At 43.5% G+C, this 19,104-nt stretch overlaps 2 protein-coding genes across 9 annotated transcripts; both read right to left on the bottom strand.

The window, feature by feature from the left end:
- Window positions 1–816: 816 nt before the first annotated feature.
- On the bottom strand, window positions 817–3,293 carry yeats4 (YEATS domain containing 4). Its single transcript, XM_067254488.1, has 7 exons — window positions 3,187–3,293; window positions 2,717–2,836; window positions 2,404–2,470; window positions 1,953–2,047; window positions 1,695–1,784; window positions 1,432–1,519; window positions 817–1,283 (listed from the first exon to the last, which is right to left on the bottom strand). The coding sequence occupies exons 1-7, from the start codon at window positions 3,235–3,237 to the stop codon at window positions 1,114–1,116; spliced, it is 681 nt and encodes a 226-aa protein (XP_067110589.1). The 5' UTR covers window positions 3,238–3,293; the 3' UTR covers window positions 817–1,113.
- A 3,008-nt stretch (window positions 3,294–6,301) lies between these two features.
- cpsf6 (cleavage and polyadenylation specific factor 6) lies at window positions 6,302–18,309 on the bottom strand. Of its 8 annotated transcripts, none has more exons than XM_067254342.1 (13): window positions 18,186–18,309; window positions 16,942–17,151; window positions 16,621–16,724; window positions 16,040–16,185; window positions 15,300–15,479; window positions 14,639–14,752; window positions 12,725–13,220; window positions 12,138–12,260; window positions 11,328–11,443; window positions 11,005–11,158; window positions 10,539–10,729; window positions 10,335–10,430; window positions 6,302–6,868 (listed from the first exon to the last, which is right to left on the bottom strand). In XM_067254342.1, exons 1-12 carry the CDS (start codon window positions 18,243–18,245, stop codon window positions 10,393–10,395), a joined length of 1,932 nt encoding a protein of 643 aa, XP_067110443.1. In that variant the 5' UTR covers window positions 18,246–18,309; the 3' UTR covers window positions 6,302–6,868; window positions 10,335–10,392. The 8 variants fall into 8 exon arrangements, with proteins under 8 accessions (XP_067110443.1, XP_067110447.1, XP_067110445.1 ...); XM_067254346.1 differs by having other exon boundaries at window positions 10,539–10,693; XM_067254344.1 differs by having other exon boundaries at window positions 15,300–15,473.
- Window positions 18,310–19,104: the final 795 nt, after the last annotated feature.

Below are 19,104 nucleotides of genomic sequence, written 5' to 3'. Positions count from 1 at the left end.
AGCTCTTCTCTAGAATGTGAGATTGAAACAATCCAACATTGCCAACATTAAAACGCATTATGTGTTTCATTTACTGTGCGAACGCTACATTTGTTACTCATAGCCACCCCATGTTGGTATATAAAAGTAGTGCAGCAACTTTAAGACCCAATCAATCAGTCATTAGTAATAAATTACAATCAACTACGAGCAGAGTTAATTTCAAAAGATTGACACTTTTATTGGGGGATTTGGGAGCAGTTTGGCACACCCGCAGCTTGACTAGGTGAGCACTGAAGGACTAGACACATATACGGGAAATAGACCCATACAAAGTAGACTACAAATAAAATATAAAACACACAAAAAGGCTACATTTACGGTCAAATAATTAGGTGTTTTGTCTCACATCCAATTCAAGGGCAGGGTTGTCATGTAGAAAACCTGGCAACCTGAGAGATTCAGGTAGGGGCTGGGCTTGTGTCACACAAGCCACTATGAAGTTTTTGAAAACAATTGGGAGGAAATAATTTGAATACAAGAGAAACTAAAGGAATTGAGGAAAAGAGACAGATTAGGGATGGCATTATACAGCAACAGGCCACCTGTGCATGTAGAGGGACATCATAAAAGACAAAGTGTTTGAATTTACGCACAATACATAAAGATTGTAAAAAATAAAAAAAAACAGCAAATATATTTATATTCAGAACGGCCTAGAAAAATGTGACATTATGCTGCCTGAGTCAGATCCATATGCAGTCCTCTGTGGTCAAATGTGAGTGTGGCGCTGAGTGTGGGATCCATAAAATAACATTCAAGATCTCCAGGTCAGTGAGTGAGAGTGTGTGCGTGAGTGAGAGAGACAGACATCCAGTGAGAGAGCTTATGAGGCAGACAGTCACTTATTATTATACCATGTATGTTTGTAAAATAAATCTGTGTTAAATTGTATGAATAAGTAATTAAATCAGTGTGTGTATGTATGTCAGAGAGAGAGGGTGAGTGCGCATTTCAGGCTGTGTGAGTCAGTGTGTGTGTGTGTGTCAGAGAGAGAGTGAACGTGATGGTGAGATAAAGGGAGAGTGTGCATTTCCGACTATCAGTCAGTGTGTGTGTGTGTGAGAGTGTGTCTCAGTGATCTTTGATCTGGTCGTCGTCCTCCAGCTTGCGTATTTCTCCCTTCAGGAAGTTGATGGTCTCCCTGCTGGCCTTCAGCCTCTCCTTCAGCTCTGTGATCTCCTGGCTCATCTTCTTCTTCGCAGCTTCCAGCTTCTCCCGCGTGCGCAGCTCCAGCTCCGCAACTACACACACACACAATCACACGCGCCCACAGAGAAGTGTGATCATCGCTTCCTGCTGGCATCACTGTCCAATCGATGGGACAGGACAGAGGCGTGACTGACCAATGAGGAGAGAGAACCGTGGGAGGTGTGCTGGTACTGTACTCACACTCTGTCTCGTGTTTGTAGGCTCCCAGGGTCAGCTGTCTGGAGGTGGTCAGAAGCTGCTGCATCATCGCTGTGGGGTCCTGGAAGATCTGGAGGGAGGGAGGGACATAAGGAGGATAGATCAAAGAAAGATATGAAGAAAGAGGAGGCAACTAGAAAAAAAGGAGATCTTTAAATTAATAAGCATCATGAATAATCAGCCACTGACAGCAACCCATCAAACCCCATGGAACCCCCGGGGCTGTGTGTCTCTACAAATCCTACCATCTCGTCATAGAACTCAGACACCACCGTCTTCTTAGGCATGGCACTGGAGTCAGACTGAAACAACTTCAGCAGGTGGTACAGAGTCACCTGGAGCACCGATGCACACACACACACACACTTTAGTGACACAATACAAAAGCAAGAATAAAGACCGACCTAGTCAAATTGCCGTGGTTGGAGACGTAGGTGAAGAATGTCGAGGAGACAGAACAGATGAGGAGAAGAACTAATGAACGAGCAGATGGTGGAACTCACCGGCCTCTCATTGGGATCGATGAAGAAGATCTTGATGATGATCTCAAACTCTCCCCAGCCCGTCTCAGTGATTTCATATGGAGGCTTGGTGACCACTACACAAAAAACCCACAATATCCAACTCTCCATCAAACACAATTGATATTTTATTCATTTGGTATGCGCTTTTATCCAAAGATGCATAAAAAAAATGCATATAGAAAGTACACTGTGATGTGGATAGTAAATACAAACTGTTCCTTGACTGATCACCAAAAAACTCTTTCAAAGGACTATCCAATGATCTGTACCACCATCAATCCCTAACCCTCTACTATGGGCTCTGCAATCACGGTTATCTGGGAGAAGTGCCACGGTGTCGTGAATTATATCTGGTGCTGTAGATTACAGCTCTGTGATGACACTGACTGGGTAGGGTTGTGGCTAGACAGCTAATCGCCGGCATGCTTACCTCTGAGAGGGTTTCCATAGCTCTCATGCAATTTGAACTGGATCTTCTTGACGTATGCTGACATATCCTGGTAAAGCAACAACCAGCTCAAATGTTTACAACTACAGACAGAGCATACAACATATAGGCAATACAAGCAGATCAAATAGGTCTACTACATGTATAAAGTATATAGACGATATGGCTGTTGAATGTGCACAGTCACCCCTTGCTAACAGTCCAGAGCAATACACATCGAAGAACGACTCAGACTGTGTCAATATGAAAATAAACAGTCATGTTAGATTTTATTAGGTTTAGTGCGACGTCATACCTCATTTCTGTAGGGTTTTACATATACGGACCACTGATGTGTATGTCCATCCTCTTCTCTTTTCTTTCCAAAATACCTGGCAACGTTTCCGAACACGATCGGCTTCACGATGGTAACTCCCTGTGGATCATAAAGATACGCTGTCTGTAGCTGAAACATGTTGCCGGTGGTCACAGTTTTCGATAGGTCACCGATTTCGGTACCACACCAGTTCCTTGATTATGCCCCTACTAGTCTGGTGCTGTGAGTGAGTGACGGCTAAGCAAGTACATTCCTGCGCTCGTGAGATGCTCACGTTACTACTTTGGGATAAACCGGCTTCCGAATAGCCCGCAACAGAACATTTGATAGATATTAACATCAACGTATTTAACGTTTTAAAAGTACCCAATTTTAGTTGTAACTGTTTAGCAGTAAATTAAGATGACGATCCATATGTCGCTTGTTATTTATTGACATCTGCTACCTACCTTCACCCGCCCCCCCGAATCTGGACCAAATTCTGCCATCCTTTTGAACATAGTATAGTAAATGTTATAAGGTGTAGAACTCGTATATAGCTCTATGTCACTCTTCTGGTATTTGGTTGTAGTGCATAACCCGAAAGGCTTGCCATTAAAGCTACGAAAATACCACCGTTCTACGGCCGACAACACATTTCAAATCGCCAGCCAAACAAGCAGCGGAAGTTACTCCGTCACTTTTTGTGCTCCGATGTGGGATGTTCCGGGAGAGAAATGGTCCTTCTGAAGTTCCGGGTTTATGTTACAACAGTGGAAGCAAACGGTAATCATACTAATTTCTGATAGATTTATTAATGATTTATTAATGGTTAATTAATAATCGTAAGTCAGTTTGGGACTGCTCGTCTCAAAAGTTAGGTTGTACAGGAACCATCATCAAGCTGTTGTCTTATATTGATCCGGGCGGACCACAATATTCTTCCCATAGCATTCTATAGCAGAGCCTTGCCAGTTATGCGCACCTCTCCAAAGATATTTAGCCATTGATATGTCGGCATATGGCCTATATACACATAAGGCTATACAGTCTACAAAGCAAATGAACAGAAAGCACAATAATCAAATTGAAATTTCAATATACATTTTATTTGGCACGTTAGCAGGTACAGTTAATTTGGAGCTGTGCAGAAGATCCTGCAAATTCTCACGAAATAATGACCTCCTGCATGTGTGCTATGGTGGCCCTTACAGCGGCGTACCAGGCCTAGGTCTACCTGTGGTTAGGAGAACAGGGCTTTGTGCACTGAGAATGCGGCTCATAAAATGTAGCTGTAAATAATAAAAATCTAACACATTTAAAAAAATCTAATAATGTGACGGTGTGCGCAACTAATTCAAGGTCGCTTTCTAGAATGACTAGTGTTGAAATCTGTAAAAAAAAAAATATATATATATATGGTCTTTGAGCATTACCGCAGCAACAGGTCGCCTCTAGTCCAAACTGGTCCTCCTCTTCCGTGGAACAAGATTACTTACTTACCTGGTATGCCCACGCTGCGGAGAGAAGTGACAACAAGCAAAAAGTAAACGTTGCCGTTTCATTCACACATGGGGGTTGAACAAAAGTTATAATAAATATAAACTTTGTCAACAAAAACACGATTCTAGGTTAACCTATGCAGCCTTGCAAATGACAATGGCTATACATACCATAACATGTATTTTGCCCAAGAGGTTTTCAATATCATGACATCCAAGTGATCCAAAGATTAACCTCTAATGTACCCATTGCCAGGATGAGGAATACTGAGCCCTTAACGGTTGATGAGCACTAGCGTCAAGAAAATCAACTACTTTATTTTGAGACATTCAATAAGACAGTGCACTGTAGACCCCCCCCCCCCCCCCCATGTCCTCAAAATGTGTTACATATTAAGGACCATTAATATTTTTTTTGACTTACAAAAAAACAAACATCTTACCTCAAAGCTGTAAAAAATAACTATACAAAATGAGTCAGAACATTCTTGTTGAATCGCTGTAGGACTCGTCTATATACAAAATACACACCACTTTAGGAATGCAGATGTGGTGCATCATTTGTTCACAAATGGCTGCCAATATGCAGTGACACCTCATTGAAAGTATAAATTCTAAAATCCGACATCCCAAGATGGCAAGTTATTTGAGTCACTGACTAGTCATTCTGTCAAGTTCTTCAATAGGGGCCTAACCACCAGCAAGCAACACACTGATTACATACGTCTGTATATACGACGGACAACCATCAGTCAGGGGCCTCACCCTTCTCTAGTCCATCACGGCCGAAGCTGGGCTGTCGTTGGGACCCTGGGGAGACTTGTGTCAATGCTTCCTTACTCTGCCTGTAACGCAGGCTAATTGACACCCTTCACTTTACAACAACCTGGTTAGAGAAGCAGGAACTATGTACCATCCCCTTAATCCCTTGATTGGAGAAATCACTTACCAGACATGAGATGTACAGAAGAGGCTTGGCGCCTGCCAGATCATGTTTGATAACAGATTTACCACAATGAAGAGAAAACGGGGGATCTCAAGCATTGTCTGGGAATCCCTAAAATCACAACCACAGACCAACACCAGCCAATCATGTCTAAACAGATAATATCACTACAAAAACAAGGAAAGTTCAGTAGACTTCAATTCTCCATAAAGCCAGCATGGAAAAATTACTGTGCAGATATTTTGTATGGTAAACTTGTGACCTTACCTATCCTTCATTAGAGAACCTGACTGGAGATACATCTCCCAACAGCAGAATGGACACAGTATATTTGCATTCTGTTTCACAGGGGATTTACTAAATAGTTTGTGCTACTTTTGTGTTGTGCCATTTGTTTTGAAATCTCTCCATTAAAATAAAATTAACCAATCAAAATAAATATCAATATGGAAGTGTCGTTTAAATGCAAGTTGCTTTTTTAGCGAACAACTGAAGTATAACCATGCCCAAGAGCATGTCTACAATTTAAATTTTTTTATATTTAGACTAAAAAGGCACAAAAGCAGCACTAACAGGTCTTTCTGCCTTCCCGACTCTTTAGAATGCCAATTTCAACGGTATGAATAATGTCCTATCCAATGATAATGCATATTGAAGTCATTGAAATAACACTGAATAAGAGCACACATCACTAAAGGCAAAATAAACTGGCGAAAAATAACAAATAAAAATGTATTTAAAAAAATATTTTACCATAAGTACCATACTACGATGTATCCAGTAAACAACCTTTCACCTTCAGGCAGAAAACATAATGGAACATTAATCATTTGTTTTAAAATTGAACAAACACCAAATGTTTTGGATTGAAATACAATACCTCGACTAAAATGTTGAGGTTATTACATTAAACACTAATTTTAGGTATCCATTTATGCCAATATTTGACAGTGACAAAGAAAATAACACTTTGGCTTTTAAAGCTAAAATTTGGTCGACAACAGGTCAAATTAATGAAATCAAGTTAGTTGAGCTTGTTCAAACTATTTGTTTTGTAAAGTAAATAAAAATTTTAAAAAAAAGCTAGAAAGGAAACAATACATTTAACTGAAATAAACTTTAGTTGCACGTGAAGGATGTCAAGTATGAAGTTTCAACCCCAACAAACAGTTTATTACAACACAGATTCTAGTTTTAATCATCAAAAGCAGAGACATTTACAAACATTATCCTAATGGGACACTGAGAAGAAAACAAAACAAAAAAATGAAATCCCTATAAAAACAACGACTCTAAACTGACAATTTACACATTATAGCAAGTCAAAAAAGTAAAGTCTATGTTTATCAATGTGTTTTGGATAGAGCAGGCAATTTATTCTTTACATTTTACCCTCAGTTCACAAAGCTTACCTCTTCACACAGGTAGTTATACTGTCATATCAAATAAAATGGTTGTAAAAATAAAAAGATCAAAAGAGCAGTCACTTATTTCTTTCTTTTTTTCAGTTTTACCATGAGTACAGACTGACAGAACTATACTGTTTTCTTACACAGTTGTGAAGGGATCCCAGTCCTCAGCCAGAAAAGCAGAGAGAGAGAGCAGAGCAGGGGCGCAGGTAGGTGGTGGATGAGGGGGTGTAGTTCCAGAAGCAGCCAGTAGGTGGAGCGTTGGCTGTCTGTCCTCCTGATCCTCGTCCGTTAACTGAAAGGTGTCAGAACGGAGGGTGGAGTTTGGTTTGGGGCAGCCCAACAATCAATGTTTGTTTGTTTCCCCTCTACATACACATACTGATGACACAGAGGCATGCAGACTACCACTACAATGTTGTAAGTATATCATGTCAAGAGCAGTGAATTTACAAGTACTGGACAAACGCTTCTGCCATTTTTCATGCAAAAAAACTACTACATTATTGGCATCAACTTAGATTTTTTTGTGACACAACAAATCAAGTGAAATGTTCATCATATCAAATGATTTTATCATTAACACCTAGAATAACTCAGGCAGAAGGGGACAAAAACCATTAAATTTACATAATTTTTTTGAGAATGGAACGTAAGTACGCATTTACTTCTAAAGTAAAATGTTATATCTGACTCAAGGTGCACAGATGTAAAAGTGAGAAATGGAAAACAGCAAGAGACCAGGGTGAACATATCTAGCGCTTGCAGATCTAGAACATGGTATGAGGGACTGCTCTAGATGAGGGGCAGAGCAGAGCCTAATGCCACAGAGCCGTCTGATGAGACGCTACAGAGGAGTACAGATCAGCCTACTCTACATTAGATGACAAGCATGCGTTTGTACAGGAACAGTTCAATAGAAATGCAATCCAACATTTAAGTAGAATGTCTTTGACCAGTTATATCATTTCCAAAGGATAATATCACTTATTTCTAAGTCTCAGTCAATTCACCATGTAATTCATTTTTACAGCAATTCTTTAACTGCATTATCTAATTATTATCTTTGCAATTAATTTAAAATAGAACATTTCCAATAATGGGATAGTAACTTTAAATGTAAAAAGTTTGTAAAAATCCAACCGACTTCAGTCAAATTTTTCATGGTGTATAGTTTGAGGTATCAAATGCAAACGTTTTGAGAGCAAAATTTTACAGAACACACAACTCCCCCAAACAGAACATCCAGCCTCTCTATGGGACCTCAGAACCTGGACAGGAAGCCACCTGGTTCTAATGGTCAGGGTTTAGAATTTAGAACTCTGAAGTGTATGGAATAAGTAGTTTATCAAGTTTGTTTAGGGCTGTTTATACATCATATTACAATCTAGGTATAAATTAAACTGGTTTTTAAATAGTCTCAAATATTTAGTTGAGACTGACTTTAAAAAAATAATCTAATTGCTTTGACCATTTCAAAATGGCTCCCGTGCAGATGCTGAGCTCAACCACCGAGTGGCACCAAAACAACTTTAAAATGATTAGATGTGAATATTTCAAAATGGAGAAAAAAGAAACAGGACAAAGCTGGAGAAAGACGGCGATGGAGAGGGACAGAGAGAGCATGAGAGAACGAGGAAGGGACAGATGAGGAGAGAGGGGGAGACAGAACAGGAGAATGAGCAAGAGAGGTAAACGAGTGAAGAAATGTCAGAAGATCAGGACTGCTTTCTCCATGCCTGCGAGAACAGGATTTCATACCTACAGACAAACTGGAGAAATAGCTAGTCATTTCATCATAGCGAACACACACACGCACAACGAAGGCCCCCAAAGCTATGATCAAACAGAGGGGGTGTTAAATTTGACACTATCAGGACACCAGCAATTGTCATGGTTACCAGGAGTTTCCAAGGAAACATTCGTACATGTCAGAGGAAACGATAAACATTTGAATTTACGAGGGTCAGCAAACAACCTCTTTTGGCTCATTTCAGTTCCCATTCAGTCCACTTGATAAAAATGCATGCCTGTGTATTCAAAGGTACCAGTGCCTATACAATATGTAATTTACTTTCTACATTTAGTCTAGATTAACACCAGAGAGGTTATGTACTGAAGGCTGTAAATTCAAAGGAGGCATCCATTTTTGTCACAAAATGTTTTCACATAGGACTGTTTTGCCTGCAATCGACATGCAAGCAAAAAGGGTATTTGAATAAATGCAGAGTAATACCCGTTTCACTGTTTTACTGTGAAAAGATTCAAGAGTTCAACTTATATTCTTTTATTTACACAAATATCTGAATTAATGAGTATTTTACTTCTTATAAAAGACTATGGAATGTGTTGGTTCCTCTTCTAGGATAAAAGTTAAAGATTCAACTTGACCAAAAACAACTTAGTGACTTATCTAAATAAAAATTATTTAGCCCTATTTTAACTACCAACAATAGAGAAAAACCATATATTTGTTACATATGCCTTACTGCAAAGCACAATCATGTGTTTGATGTCTCCAATGTGGCATGCAGACTAAAAACGGATCACAACAGCCTATGAGCCCTGAGATAACAGAACAAGGACACCACCTAGATTTCCCTTGAGTGTTACAATAAAACTTCCATGGGGCCAATTTAAGCATTTGTCAAGAAATGTCATATATACACATAGCTCTGGACTACAGAGGAACAATGCCACGTTACACACAAAATAGTTCTAATGCCGAGTTTGTACCAGTGTTATCAATCATAAAATAACTGATCACAAATTAGTTTCCAATTCAGAGCATCAAAAAGTGCAGCTGATCACATTGTAACCTTTAGGTCAGTCAGAGTACAGTACATGCCCAACTTTCATGTGATAAAACATTATGGATACTATTAGTAAATAATCTTGTTTACATTGGCCCTATTCATTCACCCTATCATATTTACCTATGAGAATTCATTTAAACTTTTAGGTGAAATTTGGTCCTTCAATTTGAGAATGAAAAAAGTAAAAACAGAACATTTTGTAAGGTTCTCAGAACAGTACATCTATTAGCAATAGTTTACCACAGATAAACCATCCTCAAATAGTACTGAATAGAAAACAGTTTTAAACCTTATTTACAAATTCTCAAACTAATAACTGAGTTAGAAAGCATAGTCTTATTTATGTGACAATAACCATTTCAAAGGTATAGCAATGCATTTTGGTCATCAAAGGCCTTACAATGCAATAAGATTCAATATGCCTATTCATTCAGACATTTCAGAATCCTACAGGTGTCTGGGTGAATATTTACAGGACATTCCATGTGCAGTAATATCAATTCTACCCAAATGGACCATGAGAGGGTTGCAATAAATTTTGACAACGTAGAAAACCTGTCAAGCAGTCAAATCTACCTAATGGAATATTGACAAACCAAGTCACAGCATTACTAGAATCAAAACAAAAAGTTGAGGAATATTTATGTCAACAATAATTACTGACAGCCTGTCCTTGGTTGTTGCTAACTTAAGATATTACAACTTTCCAAATCTTACCATTTCACAACTGCCTAGAACAGACATACAAACTCAACCCTTGTATCTTAGGACCACACGTATATTTACAGATCTAAGAACATAACTCCCAGACATGTTAACCGTGAATCATACAGACATACAGTATATACACACACACACACAACTTGTCATAGGAGTCAGAAAACAGGTACAATACAGAGAGAGAAGGCCTTACCTGGACTTACCAGAGGGCCCAGGACACCTTACCTGTATTTCCCTGGATCTTTCCAGGCCCAGGCCCCATGCCGCTGCCCCAGGGCTAGGTTTAGCGGGTCCCCGCCACCCCCTTCCCAGGCCCTACTCCTAGAGGACAGAGGTGGTTAATAGCAGAGAGACAGAGAGGACCTAGCCTGGTTTCATACACACCTCCCCTATCCCGTTAACGGTGTCTGTATTCCCTCTCCCTCTCACGGTCTCTCTCGCGGTCGCGGTCCCTCTCCCGGTGCCTGTCTCGCTCCCGGCTGCGTTCCCGGTAGTAATCCTCGTGCCGATCGCGGCTACGGGACTTGTGGCGGCGGCTCTTCTCGCGAGAACGGCTGTGATCGCGTTCCCTAGACCGCTCTCGTCTGTCCAAACAGGAGATAGGGTTTGATTTGGGACCTCTGTTTTTGGTGTAAACGAAAACGCATATATAAAAGCCTTGGAGTAGTGGGTCAGTATACTCCCATCTACCACATGGTGACAGGTATCACAGGTATCACAGATGTGTAAGGTGGAAAGTGAATCAACATGCAAATAATTATCTGTGTTTGGGGACAAGTACAGGTGTGTCTGGGAGGACAGGTAAAGGTGTCTTGTGGTGGGGATAGGTAATTGTGTGTGTCGGAGTGACGACAACAGAAAGGTGTGTCTGGAGCAGGCAGGTAAAGGTATGTACCTGGAGGCTGAGCCGTAGGACTTGGACTCGATGCCATGGAGACAGTCCTGAAGAGAGCTTATGAGGACTTTGCAGCGGTCGTCAGCCGACACCTTCGACTGTTTGATCAGAGAGATGGCCGTCACCAAGGTCTCAATAGCGCTGCCGTAGTCAGCTGGGGAGGAGAGGGGGTTAAGTCACCTAACACCAGGGGTCTCAAGGAACACAGCAGGTAGCATCTTTGTGCACGTGTTTGTGAACAGCAACAAAGATGAGGAAGAGTGAGCATAAGAGCACCCGTGAGCGTGTGTGTGTGTGTGCGTTAGCGAGCGTGTGTGTCGTACCTGCGCTGGCGTCTGACACGGCTCGTGAGATGGCGCTGCTGGAGATGGCGCGGTTCCTGTTCATGATCTCCTCAAACTCGGCTTCGCTCAACGGCGTCCGTGCTGCATCCATCTCCCTGGAAACCAAACAGAGGTCACGGTCACCATCCTGTCCAATCACTCCTCCCCAACAGCACCCAAAACAAGGAGGAAGATATCCCCGAGAGACAGGAAGAGAGACAACTGTCCCAAATCAAACCCTTTAAATACCTGCTACTTCATGGACTAACAGATCAGAGAGGATTGAACAGGCAGGGAGGATTGGTCGGCCAACATATTAAGGCTTAAAAGATCTGTCCAATCAACTCCCAAAAGGAGATCGAATACACAACCAGACAATAAACCTTTCTGTCTAAGGTGTTGATTTGGGACAGAAGTGGTGTTGAGAGCAAAGAGAGGGGTTGGGAAGGGGAGGGTGAGTTTGACCTATGAGGAAGCACACAGTGTTATGTCATCAACGTCACGCCACAGTGGGACAGCTTCATCCCTCCCACCCAACGCCCGTTTACCTCATCCACCAGGGGACGAGAGACTATCAATAACAACAGCAGGGCACTATACTTGGGACAAACAAAAAAGATGAAACACAACAAGACATAATCACTACAAAAAGGGCTAGTTATAGGTCCTTAAGATGACATCACATCAAGCATCCACTCGTATCAAGCCAGGCGTGAGTGTGTGGGCGTGTGTGTTTGTTTTGTTGTTGTTTAAAAGGGGAGGGGTGAGAGTTGTAGTGTCCCAGCCTGGTGTGACTGGTGCTCTACTAACCCTGGGTCGCTCGCACTAGACAAGCTCTGTCCGCCATGTTTCATATCGACCAGCCCCTCATTAGTCCAGGGGTCGCGAGGCGGTCTGGGGTCAAACTCACAGATTAGAGGGGGGTGGCGGTTTCTGGCAGGGGGGCCGCAGGAAGGAGGAATGAAAGAAAAAGGAGGGATGGAGGAGGGAGGTTCAGATTCACTGGTATGATCAAAACTCTCACCATGAAAGTTGCTTCACTTTAAGCTAAAGCTGCCCAACCTAACCACATGACATGAGTCCCTTTGTACCGTGTTATAGATGTCATCATGGTCATGTATGTATTCATGATACAGGGGTTCAGGTGTTTGGGTAGCAGTGTGTTACCAACTACATACAGGGATAATATAGAACATTGTGTGTGTGTGTGTGTGTGTGTGTGTGTGTGTGTGAAACAAATGTCCAACAGTCCTTTTAACAATCTCAGAGTGATGCTGTTCTGATGCCCCGCCCACAGACAACAGTGGGTGGAGCCAAAGGAACAGATGAAACAGGTGGACAACAGGGGAGACACATTGAGGCAGAGGTGTGTGTATGTGTGCTTGTAGTTCCATTACCTGCCACCGGGGCCGTAATCTCGGTCATATGGCGGCGGGCGTCCGTACGGGTCGTTGGGTCCTGGGGGGCCCCGACTGTCTGAGGGGGGCATGTTGTTGTTCCCAGGAGGGGGGAAGAAGGCTGGGTTCACGTGGGGGGCTGGGGGGGGACCGCCTGGGGGGGGCCCGGCCATGTGTGGAGGTGGGGCTAGCGCAAGGGGGGGACCGATGGGTCCTGGAGGGCGAGGTGGGAAGGGTCCTGGAGGTGGAGGGCCCTGTTGTGGAGGAGGCGGCCCTGGTGGGGGTCCATAGCCTGGTGGAGGGGGGCCTGGGGGGAGGGGGCCCATGGGGGGCTGACCAAACTGACCGGGGAACATGACTGGGGGAGGGGGCCGGTCGCCACGGTTGGGGGGACCAGACATGGGAGGTGGGAGGCCCTGTCCTGGGGGAGGGGGGCCGGGGGGGCCAGGGGGACCTGGTGGTCCGGGTGGCGGCCGAGGAGGTCCTTGCATCCCACCTGAAACAAAAACACAAATCCACCTCAGTCAGAATTCACAATTTACACTAGATATTTTCTTTTAAGATTTAATAATTCACAATTTGGTAGGTGAAATGCACCAAGCATTTCAAAATCTTCCCTAAAGATCTAAATATTTCCATGAGACAACTTTGTCAACACTGGGCCCAGGGGATACATTATTTTAGTACAATAGCCTAAACAATGAGGACCAGGTTCACAGACATGGATTAAGCCTAGTCCTAGATTAAAAATGTTTTCATTGAAATTCTCTCTCACTTTAGGACTAGGCTTAATCCATGTCTGGGAAACTGGGCCTGGATGTTCCATGGTAGAACTTCAGGCTTATATCATTAACAACTAAATCAGTATTAAAGATTTAAATAAGAGGGGTTGATTAGCCCCCCCCCACACACACACACACACACACACCATTAGTTCATGCTTAAAGCTCAAGACAGTTAGGGAGTCACTTCTAGATGCTGGATAAATAAGCCTAATTAGTCTCCATAGACGTAAGAGACTGAAGCAGACCATTCCATCAAGTCAGGCAAAGGAAGAGAGAAACACTCGCACAGAGTGATGAGGGGGCGATGGTGGAAAAACGGAGCAAAAGAGGGGGTGAGATGGAAAAGAGAAGGGGGGGGGGCAGAGAAAGAGATGGGAACCATGGAGAAAGAGAGCAGGAAGAGCAAGGAAGAGAAGTGCATGTGCAGCGACAGAACATTCTGGCGCTCCCGGGCAGCCCTGACGAGCTGCTCCAGACAAGCGTGTTATGACAGCACACATTCAGGCAGCAGTCTGGGAGAGCAAGGAGACAGGCCAGACATGAACGCAGAACACCGAGCCACCCGAGACCACGCCACTACCACGCATGTCTATGCCCAGGGCAGCTTCTCCACTCAACCCAACCCAGCATGGAGAGCTAGCATTACACTGCAAAGGCCCAGGGCACACTGTGGTGTAAAGGATTACGGTGAAAGGCTGTCTGGGACTGGAGCTTCAGTAGGGGGAGAGGTGTCAGTGTGAATAGGGGTTAGTCCAGTTTGCAGTCCAGTCTCTGAAGAACAGGCGAGCAGAGACGAGTGGGCAAGTCTTAATTACTGAATGCTTATTATGACGCAGCACTTATTTGCTTTCTTGCTCAGGTGGGGCTGAGACTTGTCCTTCCATGTACCCATGTTAAAATGTCTATGTTTAATTTGCACTTTAAGTCTAACTTTTTTCCAAGTTCATACCAAAGGTGTCCTGAGCACCCCGACATGTTGCCACTGTTATGTTTTTCTAGCTCTAAGGGAAGAGCACTCAAACGACAATGTCTGTTCTGTCAGAGAGTCCATCAGTTATTGTCAGCCAGCCAGTCAGTCATTCAGTTAGCCAGTCAGTCATTGTAGTAATTAGGAGTTGAGGCGTTTCACCTCTGGGTCGCCAGTTGCCATCTCGCCCCGGCGGGAAGCAATTGAAATTCATATCCATCAGATGGCCATCCTGGTGTCTATGGGCTATGAGCTCTGGTGGCCTCATCCCTGACCCTATTGGGGAAAAAAACACCAATCACAACTGGCTCCTCCCCCTCACCCAGCAGCTGATAGGCTAGCTGGCTGGCAACAGCGACACAGGGCAGGCGCCAAGAGAAGAACAATGGGGAAAAAGGAATGATAATGATGATGAGATAGAGTAGGGCAAAATAAAGATGGATGTGCGGAGGGCAAGCAGGCATTACGAGCCTTACACTGACAAACCCCTACAGCCATCCTAGAATCCTGTATAATGATGTCCAGGCCCATACAAGTCCTCCTGAATACCCCTTTGTAAGAATATACTCTGGGTCTATAGACTGAGCTGAAGAGATCTAATTCAGGCTTAGACTTTGAACTATGAAAGCATAGAGAAAGCCAGGAGGAAGAGGCCATAGGACTACGTTAGGAGATAGGCTAGATAGTTCTAGAAATTCTGGGGGTCAATGTGTCCTAGCCGGGACGAGACTTAAGGTGACCGACCTTCTGTGGACACACACACAATCCATGCATTGACCCTTGACCGTGGGTCAGGTTTGAATGCTGATGGCTCTGGACTCACCAGGGAAGTGTGGCGGGGGACCTCCGGGGCCGATGGGTCCAGGGAAGCGATCTCCCCCTGGGCCTGGTGGGCCGGGGAACCTGCCTCTGCCCCTGCCCATGGGGAACCCTCCTCGCGGACCGATGCCTGGAGGCCCGGCCTTGCCCTCGCCGGACATCTGACCTGACTGTGTACCTGGACATGAGGTGGCAGAAGGACAGGGAGAACATTCAAATCTCATATAGAAGACCCCCACTCTAGACACTCTTTTGCTGCTGAGGAGCACTGTTGATGTAGTCTGGATATCAAGCTTTATGTTGCCAATTATTATTATGATGTGTATCGGACCAACTTTAAATTTGAGTGCAATTCAGAGTTAACGTTAACTGTTTTTTAGCTTCATTGTAGTCATAAGTGGTGCAGTACAAGTAATCTTAGACATAGAATACAGCCAATCCCAGACCAATCACCACAAATGCAGTACTCTACAGGTGTTCAACTGGCGCTAGTTGACTGTATAGCTTGAGACAAATCCTGTATATTAACTTATATAGAATATAAATTCAATACATTTATGCATTTAAATATTAACTAAGTGATTTCATTCGTTATTTTAAGTAGTACAGTATGAGTTATGACAAAATCTCATTCAAAATCAGTTCAAAATCTCAACGCGGTAGTTTTACCCAGACTGCGAGGGGCAGACAGTGAGGTAAGGAGCGTGAGGTAACGAGCGTGGGGAAACATGCAAGTCCACCTACTTTTCCTGGACTGCATCTCGAACTGGCTGAGGGACTGTTTGTTGCACGGCGTGACAATGGGGTTCTGCCCGTGCAGCTCCCTCTTTGAGAGGAGGTCCATCAGCTTCCTGGACGAAGCCTCTGAACCCACACACACCAGAGCGAACCTGGGGGAGGACCAGACCTGTCAACATGCTGGTACACTGATGGTCCATTTCTTTTACGTATTTATTTCGCCATAGTAACATTCAAATACCAAAGGGTGTAGTCAACATGCTGATAGAAGGAATCAATGTTGTGTATTCATTTAGCAGACACTTGTCCAAAGTAATGCACGGGGGAAGACATGAACCTGAGACTTTCAGATCTACAGTGAAAATCTCTAACCACCGAGCAATTCCCACATCCATTAAAGGCTGAGGATTTGTATTTTTAGTACAGACAGAAGATAATCATGGAATTCTAAAACAATGTCAGTGGTTACAGCCAAAGAATGCACAGAGTTAAAATATTATGTAATCTTTGAAACTATACATTTCAGCTCCTTTGAAATCATTTTGTTCTGCCATTGTGATTCAAACTTGATCAGGCAGTAAGCTCACCCTTTACTCTGTCCGTTGGCCCTGTTCTCAAAGAACTTTATCTCCAGCACGTCATTGATGCCTATTGATCGGATGGCGTCTGTCAAATCTTCATCTGTCGTCCACTGTGGAGAGAAAAATCTCATCAATATAGCTTCCATTGCATCCTGTTACGGGAGGTATTTTGAGCTAAGTGAGAGTGACCTGAATCTCACTCTCCTCCCACTGGTGTGTCTCTCCCCTCTCCCCCCCCCCCTCGTTTCTGTCTCTTTCCGTTTCCATCTCTCCCATCCTCACACATCCCCCTATCCCACACACACGGGTCAAGAACATAAGACCTACCCATGTGAGGTTTCCAATGTAGAGGGCGATCCTCTTGCCGGTGTAGGTGTAGACTACGTTGGGCGGGGCACTTTTGCTGCCCTCTGACCCCCCCGGGGCAGGGAGGTTGTCCAGGTAGTCCCGGTCCTCAGGTGCATCCCCGTTATTGGCTGATGGCGAGATGACATCATCGTACAGGTCTATCTGGTCGTGAACAGGGTAGTCTGCTTCCTGTAATAGGAAGGAGAGAGAAATGTGAAGGTGTAGTCACAGGTAACTAGATTGGCTATCTGTGTATACAGGACAGCAAATATCTCTTTAAGGACATATTTAATGTATTTACTATTTACTTCGTGTTCTTATGTTTCCATTTATTGCATTTATGGCTTGATTATAATTATAATCCTTATTCTATGAAAAAGTCAGGATCATAATCCCGTGATTCTAGCGACATACATACATTCTACATTAGCAGGCTTCATTTGCAAAATTAGACACTAAGGCACCCAAGTATCGTGGTTCCCTAAAAACACATTACCTAGACGTCACTGTATAGTTGGGTACAAAAACGTGACTTTGTTCGACATAGCTATAGCTAACATGTGCTGGCCTGATCTCACCGCTCGAACTCAGGGGAATGCATCGCGAGCACCAACAACATCGCAAGACAGCGTCTTCTCGATGGAAAGCGGGGGAAAGTAGCATAGGTATAAAATAAACTAGCGCTATTACTCGGTCAAAATAGAAAATCGAATTATTTACAAATTTATATTCGTCAACATTAACGAGTAATTTGTATTCAAATATCAACAACGTAGAAGGGCTCAAAGCTGCGATGGGCCACGCTTTTCACACTGCAAGGCCTCGTCGGCGCCACCGCACGTCACTAGCACAGCACAATGAATTCGACTTGGCCGTAAACAAAGGCGTTAGCACGTCAGCTTGACAATCAAACTAGACGTCTTTCGATAAGTAAGGATTCAAGTTGGCACAAGAGTAGCCCCGTTGAGAGCAAAATGTTACATCACGTTTCATTTCACACCAACTAGCGTTTGCGTAGGCTACTTGTTTAGCCATCTCACGCAGTGAAAAAACTGTGCGCCTGCACACTGCACTGCCAAGCGGCAAGCACCCTGCAGCCTTCTTTGAGGCATAAGCCTCATAAGTCTAATAACCTTGTAGTGCAACCACAACAATAAAATCAACAGCAACGTAATGTTGAGCTATCAAGGAGCAGAGAATAACAAAGTTATGCTTCTGCATACCTGGTTGAACTCCTCCTCGACGTCGGCGTAAATGTCGATGTGATCCACACCGTCCGCCATTTTCCATTCACCACCTTCTCTACGAGCGACAGAGCAGACAAAATGCAAACAGGAACTGCTTCTTGCGTCATATCCTACTAGTTTTCTTCCTTGATTTAGATTGGCGGATGGCATCCAACTTAAAGTTGCACACACTGCCTCCTACTGCGTTTGTGCATAAGTGTGTGGCCTGGCACAGCCTATTCAAACCAACCTACCCACAACAGGGTGCTCTAATTAAATATACTTGAGGTTCATGTTGTTTAATGTGTAACTTGTTTAACTACATGCTCTTATGGTTCTCCCCATTGGCACTTATTTGTTTTTCACAATGTATGCTTCATGTTTGGCTACTGGCAATGTTTTGGGGCTATCTCGTTGTTATGATCAGTGACCTATGCTCTTTTGTAAAGCTCTCTCTTGGAAGTCGCTTTGGATAAAAGCGTCTGCTAAATGAATACATGTAAACATACCCAACGCCTTAACCACCCCAACCATTCCACAACCCATCCAACATCCCTGACCCTTTAGTCTCAGCCAACCTTTCCCTATCAAAATCACAATTCGCATTGCAACAGTACTCTCCTCCACCAAACACCCCTCACAAACCAATATTGCGCGTTGCATTCAACGCAGTGGGCCCAAAACCTCTGCTTATTCCACCCCTGCTCCAGTGATGGACTTCTCATACATTTAATGTACACTGCAGACTATTCTAATTAAGGGTTATGTAATTTGGAAGACATCCTAGTAAGGACAGAGGGTGAAATAAAGTGTTCATAGCAGGATCTATAAACAAGTTTTATTTTGTGCCTGTACATTGACTCGGGGTTTTCTATCTCAAATGTAAAAAAAAAAAAAAAAAAAAAAAATCCCAGCG

This window comes from Osmerus mordax, chromosome 17, assembly GCF_038355195.1.
Source record: "Osmerus mordax isolate fOsmMor3 chromosome 17, fOsmMor3.pri, whole genome shotgun sequence".
NCBI classification, from domain to species: Eukaryota; Metazoa; Chordata; class Actinopteri; order Osmeriformes; family Osmeridae; genus Osmerus; species Osmerus mordax.
Note: the sequence above shows the minus strand (reverse complement) of the source record. Positions and strands in the feature narration are given on the sequence as shown.